The sequence below is a fragment of the Stegastes partitus genome, unplaced genomic scaffold (assembly GCF_000690725.1).
Source record: "Stegastes partitus isolate 25-593 unplaced genomic scaffold, Stegastes_partitus-1.0.2 Scaffold1373, whole genome shotgun sequence".
NCBI classification, from domain to species: domain Eukaryota; kingdom Metazoa; phylum Chordata; class Actinopteri; family Pomacentridae; genus Stegastes; species Stegastes partitus.
The window spans coordinates 35,412-45,354 of NW_007579104.1; the positions used below are offsets into that span (position 1 = coordinate 35,412).

General features: G+C 45.0%; 1 protein-coding gene across 1 annotated transcript; it reads right to left on the bottom strand.

Moving 5' to 3' along the window:
- Window positions 1-8,972: 8,972 nt before the first annotated feature.
- Window positions 8,973-9,542, bottom strand: LOC103370117 (CDK5 and ABL1 enzyme substrate 2-like). Its single transcript, XM_008299037.1, has one exon. The coding sequence runs from the start codon at window positions 9,540-9,542 to the stop codon at window positions 8,973-8,975; it is 570 nt and encodes a 189-aa protein (XP_008297259.1).
- Window positions 9,543-9,943: the final 401 nt, after the last annotated feature.

The following is a 9,943-nucleotide window of genomic DNA, read 5'->3' on the forward strand; positions in this document are numbered from 1 at the left end:
TCCAGTCCGTCTCTGCTGTAGCTGAGGTTTAACGGCAGATGAAGCTGGATGAAGCTTCACGCTGAGATTCGATAAAAATTGATGGATTTTTCAGAGTTTTACGAATTTGCTTCGAGACGAAAGTGACGCCGAGAGCAACAACGACAGAGAGACTGAGGAAGTGACGAAGTCATTCTGAGGCTGAAGAAGACGACTTTAGTGGTTTGTCAGGAGGAAGATGAAGATAGTGATCAATGACTTTTCCTGGTAGGCTGCTGGAGTTTTTATTTTCTTAACCAGCCGTGTTCAGAAAAAAGCATTTGTGGATGTTACTGGTTTGTATTTAATTAAAAGTTAAAACATCTTTCTGTGTAAATATCTCATGTTCCAACATGGACGTCTGTGGCCTGTTTATGAACACACCTGGTTTTCTTTTTAAAGTTAGCGGGTGCAGCTTATACTCAGGTGCCTCAATAGTCTGGAATTTACGGTACAGTTTCATTCAGCAGATATCCAAAGCGATGTAGCTCCGAGAGTAAATACACCAGTGCCTGCCATTGGGAGCGACTGTTGGGTTCTTGCCCAAGGACACTTCGACTGTGGAGGGGATCGAACCACCAAACTTGCGATTAGACGACAACCTGCTCTACTGCCCTGGACCACCAGGATCGGTCTCGGTGGTCACGATAGCCCCGCCCCCAGCCCCTGACGGTTCTCTGGCCCCGCAAAGAGCTGGTTCTCACTAAGCACCAATCTTGAGAACCTGGAACCGGTGCTTGGGTGGCGGAAACCCAAAGAACTGGTGCTAAGTCAGGCTCCGAACTAGCAAGGGGTGCATATTGGCTGATAAAGTGCACCGGATTGACGATGAGCAGCGAAAAGACAACAGCCCATCTTCTGTGCAGAGACACACTGAGCGTGGACGTGTGAGGAGTGGGTGAATGTGCCGGCGACGGATGGAGTTCAGCAGAAATCACACCGCGTAGGACGAGCGAGACTCGCCGAGCTGGCGGGAGAGTCGCCCCGCATGCTCCTTCCTTTGCTTCCCCGGAGTCGGTCGAGTGCGGCAGCTGCAGAGGAGACTTCAAAATGAGCAAAGTTCTACGTTACACAACGGCTGCAGGTTCTAGAGCTGGAGCGTGCACGTGCTCGGTGTGTGTGGAGGGCGTGGAGGGCAGCGAGGTTTAGCTCAACCAAAGAGGCATTCATGTCGAGGCAAACACACACCAAGGCACACAGATGATGTCAGGCAAATGCCATTTAGGACTCCGTGTGTGTGTGTGTGTGTGTGTTTGTGCAGTCTGGGTGCGTCCGACTCTGCACTAATCAGTGTTTTTTTTTTTTTTTTTGCTGAATCTGATAAGTTTACGGCTGCAGGCGACTTAAGCAGCACACAGATCCTGACTCAGTGTGTTTATGTGTGTGTGTGTGTGTGAGGGAGAAAACATTTCACACACACACACACACACACACACACACACACACATCAAAGAACAAACTGTGTGTGCTGTGCGCTGACTGATCCAGCTCAGATATCGCTGCGTCAGGAGACAAAACATCTCCGTCAGTCGTCATCAAAAAGGCTGTTTTGGCGTAAAAATGGCAAAAAAAAAAAAAAAATTCAGACGACGAGTGCACATTTTGGGCAGGTTCGGCTAAACGAGCGTCGGCTTTCCATCGATGTGTGCAGATGCAGAGGAAGATTAGCAACCAGGTCGAGCTGAAGCCAACAACTGTGTTTACTGTGCTGAGAGAAAACAAGGGAGGGACCAGAGAAGAGATGCACTTAAAAAAAACACAGGAAGAGAGAGCAAAGGTATGTTTATGGTGGAAAACACAGGGCTGGGTGGATCCAAAACAGGAATTTAGAGCATCCTAACCCTCAATCTGCCTCCAGCACACGACTCTGTTTATCTGGCGGTTGATAGAAATCCTCTGAGTGTGACTGTTAGAGGTCTGCAGGAGGAAAAGAAGGTTTAAATAAAGTTTTATATCAGAGGAAACTATCTGCTGTAATGTGATTAATGAGAACTTTATTTACAGTTTTATGCATTTTCTTTTTTCTCCTTTTCTTTTTTTATCTTTTATTTTTTACATATAAATTAATATTTTCTAGTAATTTTACTGGATGTCATTTGCGATATCTGTGCTTTAACAAAACCTGTTCACAGATTTAAAAATTACTTACTATTTTTAAATCCTCACAATATATATAATATTTCCCTAAAACAACAAAAAACATCGGAAAAAATAACATTATATTTTGCAGAATTAAATGCAGCAAAAAAAAGGAAATTTAAAAGAAAAATAAAATAAAAAAATTTTTAATTCAACAAAAAATAACCTTAAAGGAAAACAAAATTCCCTCAAAAAAAAAAAAAAAACAAAAAAAAAAAAAAAATTTTTGCAAAATTAAAATCAAGAAAAAAAAAGAAATAATACAACAAAAAAAAAAAAATAATATTTTGACGACACTACAAAAAATAATAAAAAAATAAATAAAAAAAAAAATATAAAGATTGAAAAACAAAAAAAAGAAAAAGAAAGTTTACAGGGTGACTCACAACTCAAAAATGAAAAAAAAAAATAATATATATTTCACTAGATAACAACATAAAATACGAAAAAAAAACAACATCACTTTCTGCTGATTTAAATGGAGAAAATAAATTCTATCAAGGAAAACAATCCTGCTTTTTTTCTTATAATAAAATGTGATTATATGTGATTAGAGGTTTTCAGGTTTTCATCCATAACCTTTAACAATCCAAGTATTGTTCCTGCTGGTGTTTCACTGCTGGAGCCCAAACTGGTGTAAAAACGAACGGCGTGAATAATAACAACAGAATTAAAATCGTGGCCTCAGTTCTGCCAAACACGACGCGATCGCAGCTCCGTCTGTAAAAGCCTGAGTCCGTGTGAACAGTTCCTCATGCAGCGGTTGTTTACCGAGAGGCTGAGTCACGCCGACTCTTCCTCTTTCTTTTCTTTTTTTTTTTTATTTACAGGTCTGTCAGCCATTAGCTGCTCTCACATCCTCCTGGCAGGAACACAAATAAAAACAGAATCTTAAACGCAGGAATCCTGAGAATCCTGCAGCGTTGCATTAAAGCAAAGAGACGTCAGCGGAGGAAAATCTTAATCCCAAGCAGGAAAAACCCTCCTCGGTCGGAGCCGACGTCACCGGAGCTCCTGGGTGGAGTCGGGCCAAGCAGAGCTGACCGGGCGACCTCACCTGGATCACAGGTGAGGTCAGGTGAGCGTTAGCGTGTCTGCTTGGCTCTGACGCTCACTGTGTCAGACATGGATTAAACTAAAAAGTGCATCCTCTGCGTTTCTTTTCTTTTTTCTTTTTTCCTTTCTCCTGCTAAATAAACTCCAGCTACTCCCAAAAGGAAAATATTAGACACGGCACATTATCCCTGAGAATATTAGTCACAGGCCTGCTCACTACCGACGGTCCAAGTCATCTCTCTGCCCTTCAATCCGAGACGAACAACCCAAAACAGTCTCTCATGTTTACTCTCTAATACACACATCTATCTATCTATCTATCTATCTATCTATCTATCTATCTATCTATCTATCTACCTATCCATCTATCTATCTGTTTGTTTAGTTGTTTCAGCATTAATGACTTCTAATCAGTGGCAGGTTTATCTGTCGTGGAAACAAACCGAGCTAAACCGCTGCCACCGTGATTAACCGCGCCCAGTTTACCCACAGGTTAATGATCCAGGACGTGACGCCGTAGCTGCAGTGTGGACACAGTCGGTTTGCAGAGCATAAAACTGAGTCAACAGATGATAAGAGGTCCTGGTTCTGGGAGGAACTCAGACACCAGAACGCCAGACTGCTGTATCTCTGCTTGATCCCAGTTTGAGGCTACGTTAGCGGATGCTAACTTTATGCAGCCAAATCTATGGACGGTGCTCTTGTCCTGTGGATGATGTCATTATGAGTCTGAAGATGTTCAGGAAACACACCGTGTTACACCGTAACAGGGCACTAGCTCAAGATTTAGCCGTCCGTGGATTCCAGCTGTGTTCAATAAGAAGTGATTCCACTCAGCTCCGCACACTGACGTAAACAGACTTTACATCTGAGAGAAGAAGAGCAGCGAGTGGTATCAGGTCAGCGCAGATATTCTGGCTTAAAGTTGCATCGCTTGCATCACACACACACACACACACACACACACACACACACACACACACACACACACACACACACACACACACACACAACGTAGCTGACAGGCAGCCAAACGCACACAGACAGGAAACTCCGACACCCAAAAAAAGTGCCATCCTCTGGTTTGTGACGCTCCCGCAGCATCACAGAGTTCATGCTCAGCTAAATGACTCTCACAGGCCTCCTCTGATGTGTCTTCTATGTTTGTGAGGACCGGCCGGAGTGTAAGGCCTTCAGAATAAAGGTCGTGGATGCAGAGAGGTTATCGTAGGTTAAACCTGAATTACATCCCTACATTTGGAACGCAGCACCAACATGTGTGTTTTCTGCCTCCTGAGTGTTTGTCGTAGCTTCCTGCAAAAGCTCATGAATGTTTCACGTCCAGTTTAGCAGAACATCTCGTTGTTCTGAATTTAAAAACAGACGCAAAACAATCCGACGCGAGTTTCTGAACCGCGAATCCCTCGTTGTCTTTTCCAGCACTTCTCTGGAAATCACGACACAACGATGGGACTAGAGGTGAGCTAAAGGCGCTAATCCTCGCTGGATGTCAGACGGATGACCTGTAATGCTCCAAAGTTAGAAGATCATTTATTTTTCATTTATACATCGCTGCTGTTCAAGCTATGAATAAAAAACTCTGCTAAAGCCAAGACTGGAAGCAGATTCACTCGGCAGCGATGAAGATTCTCCAGAACATCTTTTCAAACCGAGCGACGTCGAGGAGCTGAAGCTCTGAGCAGCTGCAGTTGGACGCCTCCATCAGCCGGCGGCCCTGAGTCACCGTTTACAAGAACGTCGGCTCAGCAGCTAAACTGTTGACATGACTCGGCTCGACTGCGTTCACTCAGCGCGCTAATGAAGCGCTCGGCTAGCCGGCCGCTTAGCCGGCTGGCAGCACTTCACACAGCCGTCGGACAGCGAGGCTAAACAGAGCGAGACTGATGATCGGCTCCGACGACGGCCGACTTCGTCACGCCGGGGAAGTGTTTAGGCGAGAAGGCTTAAGTTCAACACAGGAAGCCCGACGTCCACGAGGTTCTCAGCTCCAAACTCTCGAGAGACTTTAAACAGCAGCCGGTTCTTGCTGTAGAATTAATATTATTACTAATGATAACAACATTATAATAACATTAATAATAACAACAACAACCATGTTGGCATTAACTACTGCAGGTGTGGCGTCAAACCGCTGGAGCTGCATTTAACAACATCTTTTATTTTTACTATTTATTGTGCAAAAATGCCAAACATGCTCTGGTTCCAGGATCTCAAACGTTGCTTTTCTCACTTTAAACTGACTATCTTTGGGGTTTGGACCTCTGTGAGGTTTGTGAAAGCATCACCGTGGGCTCTGGGAAGTTGTGTCGGCCATCTTCCTGAGCCAAAAAACCAACCAACCCCTGAAAACATTGCACCATTGAAGCTAAAATCAATTTACAGATAAAAATGAGCTGCAGCTTTTTGCAAATTAACATTCTTCATCCACACATTGCACATTTTAGCCACCATAAACCAATGCTAAGAGTGTAAATGATGCTACTTATTAATAATAACAACAACAACCATGTTGGCATGAGCTACTGGAGGTGTGGCATCAAACAGCAGGAGCTGCAGATGACGGTTGGCGACTGGAGCTGCATTTATCAACATCTTTTCTATTTATTGTGCAAAAATGCTAAACATGCTCTGGTTCCAGCCTCCTAAACGTTGGTTTTCTCGCTTTAGCATCTTTATAAACTGACTATCTTTGGGGTTTGGACCTCTGGGAGGTTTGTGAAAGCACCACTGTGGGCTCTGGGAAGTCGTGTCGGCCATTTTTCACCACCAAATAAACCAACCAACCTCTCGAAACACTGAAGCTCAAAGCAATTTACAGAAAAAATGTGCTGCAGCTTTTTGCAGATTACCATTCTTCATCCTCACACTGCACGCTCCACCTGTCACAAACCAATGCTAAGTATGCTCCTTATTATTATTAACAACAACACCCGTCTTGGCGTGAAACCCTGGATGTGCCGCATCGAATGAAATCAAGTCAAACAGCAAGAGGTGACGGCTGGCGGCTGGAGCTGCAGCCTGACTGATGAGCTATTATCTGCTGGTAATTTCCAGCCTCTTGTTAGGTGTAAATAGGTTAAGCGGTGTTTATCGCTGACATTCTCTGGGTTTTGATCCCCTGCCAAGGCGATGACAGAGCCGATCCATCCGTCAGCGCTCACGCAGCCTCAGCATGTCTCAACCGCTGCCAGGCGCTTCATGAACACTCGCTGTCAGTCACTTCGCAGGAAAACCGCATTCTTGTAGTTCACGCTGCGATATTCATCTCTTATCCTCGTCAGCTCCGCGTTTCCTTCCTACTTGTCATTCCTCCCTCTGTCAGTGGCGGGAGCCCATCCTGAGCTACAGCGAGCGGTGGACGGATTGATTCGGGTTACTGTGTCACAGAAAGCAGCTCGTGTTGTTTGTGGTCTTGAACCGTTTCTGTTTTCACTTCCTGTCAACAAAACCACCAGATCCTCCAGGTGGCTGATGCTTTTAAAACGGCATTCGTAGTTAGACGGTTAATTCAAACAATGTTAAGTTATGAGTAAGGTTGAGAATAAACCTGAAATTATCCTCAACATATATATTCATTAGCATGTGTTTTATTCTATGAGAGAAATCACACATCTAGAGCTTAAAAAACACAAAGCTCAGCCTGTCATTCCTTATTAAAAGCTGTTTTGACGTTATTCCGTGACAAAACAAGCTTAGATGGATCCAAAAAGAAGACAACAAAACATTAACGTCAACAAAAAACACTAATAATTGAGCCCAACAGATATTTCGGCTGCCAAACATTCGCGTTGAGTTTATATATGGTCAGATATGCACAAAAATGATGGTTTGTGTTGTTGTTTTTTAACAGAACATAATGTACAAAAAGCAAAAATAATACTTGGGGGTATTTTGTAGTTCGTCCAGCTCCTAATTGATTGTTTAAATACCCTCAACACTGTCTGCAGCGCATGTAGCAGAGCGTGTGTCACAGCCGAGTCAGGCGGTGTGTTCGTGGTAAGTTGCTAGCTAGCTTTAAAGTGGAACTCCAGTTTATTTTCTAGGGCAAACTGAACGTGTTACTTCCGCTCCTTCTCTTTCTGTCGTTGCTTTATGGTCTCGAGCAACGAGGCAGCGCATCATTTCTTCTCCGTTACACTAAAAATACCAAAACAACAGGAATAGTTGGTGTCATGCAACTTACATTGCAGACGGAGCTAGGCTAAAGCTATCGCTACAGGGTTTGCTGTCAGGTCTGTTGCTAACGCTAGCTAAAGTGCAATAACCTCTTTCTAACGTCTGATTTACTTCGACAAGATGCTCCAACCGACGACACAAGAACTGAACAAGAAGCACAAACCATCTCAGGACATCAGCGGCTTTCACAGCGGCTGATGCTATGCTAACGGCTAGCAGCTAAGCTAGCAGGCAGACACAGACTAACTTGAAACAGGGTCTGAAAAACAACAATGCTTTAAGATATGGACCTTGGTGGGAAAAAAAAGTGGTAAAAGGGTGAAAAACAAAAGGTGTAGCTGGAGGAGACGAAGCCTTTAAACGTAGAAGAGAGCGTGTTAGCATCAGGTGGCTCTCTGACAACATCACTCTGATATCTACTGGACATTTTCAGTTCAAGGAATCCTTATTAATGAGGAACAAACAGGTTTCCTTCTGTTATATGCTGTTGATATTTAATATTTAATGTACAGCAGTTCCAAATATTGGTGTTTGGTATCCTTGTTTACCAATAATCGGTATCGCCATGAAATAAAACCATGTTGGTAGACCCACATTATGCTCATTATCAATAACTATTATTAGTAGCATTTTCTCAATGAATGGATTAGTTGGTGTATAAAATGTCAGAAATAGTGAAAAATACTCATCAGTGTTTCTTGAAAGTCTTGGTTTGGCCACAACCCAAAGATATTCAGTCACAGAGTCGTAAAGAAACCAGAAAACGTCAATTTTTTAAGGCTTTCCTTCAACAAATTATTAAAATCGACAAATCAAGCATCAAAACAGAAACTAGTACTAGTGATTTAATTGTTGACGATTAATCCCTGCAGCTCTGCTGTTAAATTAATGAACAATTACGTCATTATTTCCTCTTTAACCAGAAATCCAGGATGAGTTTCTGGTAAGAATTTGTTAATTTATCCGAATCAGCACCACAATGAATGAGTCATCCTTCAGTTTGTGTTCCTCCTGTCCCTGTGGGTTCTTATTTACATTGTGTATGTGGTGTTTACACCTCGTCTCTTTCATTTATAGTTGTGTTTTCTTGCTTTTCTCACCATCTCTGTGCTGCAGACTTCCCCTTGTGGGACTAACAGAGGATGTTCTGCTCTATTGTGTGTTTAAACTTGTTTCTGAAAAGTTTTCTCTCAACCATACGCCTGTAAACAAGTCATCTTTTGGCACAAGCTGACACCAACACTTGTCGAAGAGATAAATAAAAGTCTGAACGCCCTCCACAGACCGCAGCTCCTCCAGTCAGCACATCGGTACCGGTCCTGGATGTTCCTCTGAGCCCGCAGGCAGCTCACCGAGGCTGCATCACGACCACTGACTCACCAGCTTCCTTTAAACACTTTCTCTGAGTTCATGTGGAGGCACCGAGCGGATCGATCAACCTCCAGCACCGAACCCGAACCTCACGACAACACTGGGTCCACTTAAACCAGCTCATAAAGAAGTTTCTGTCCGAACTTTAAAACGAAAAAGAAAGTAAACTCAGCCCGGTTCGTGGTGTTTTCTCACCTGTGTCTGGGCTCCGAGGACACCGAGTTGCAGCTCTGGACCGACAGCAGCGTGGAGGACTTCCGCGGCCCCAGCGGCGACGGCAGCAGGCTGGTGTTGGAGGTGGACGGGGAGAGCAGGTTGCTGTCCCCGGGCGACGAGAACGAGCCTCTGCGGCACTCCAGCAGCACCTCCGCGTCGTTGTAGCCCGAGTCCGACGGCAGGACGAGGATGGGCGGCACGTTGAGGGGCGCCGTCCGCGGTGCCTCGCTCCCGCGGCACGGACCGGAGAACGTCCCGTAGCCGCCCCTGCTGCCGGGCTCCGGGCAGCCGGGGGCCGCCGCGGGGCCGGAGTTGGCCCCCTCCGGGTCGGCGTCTTTGTGGTGGCGACTCGCTCCGTTCTCGGCCGGGCTGCTCTGGACCGGCCGCCCGTCCAGGGAGATGTTGCTGAGAAACAAAAGAGCGGCTTGTCTCCGGCGGGAGTTCTCCCGGTTCCTCCGGCCGTGCTCCCGGCCGGCGTGCGGCTTCTTGCCGCTAACGGCGGCCGACACCGCGGCGCTGTGGCCGCAGGCAGCAGCAGCCGCCATCGTCCCGCCGAGGAAGTGACTGAGGATCGGCTCGAGACCCGCAACTGTCAAATCCCTTTTACCCGGCGCGAGACCGCTCGACGCCCTCCTGCGCCGCGATTGGTCCAGGCGGGAATGCGTGATGACGTACACAACGGCAGAGACGTAGGGGAGGAGTTTGGGGAAAGTTGTAAACAGAACAGAACACAACGTTAGAGACACTGAACAGACACGACTGGAGGGTCATAACATAAATAATATTCATAATAATTTATTATTAATTAACGTCATTATTATTATCACTATTAATATTATGAATAAAATGAAAAGATAAAGAATGCAATAAAAAAAAAGTAGTGCAGACAAGTTTAAAAAAATAGACTACAGGTATTTTGGACCTTTTTTAACAAACAACTGAACAA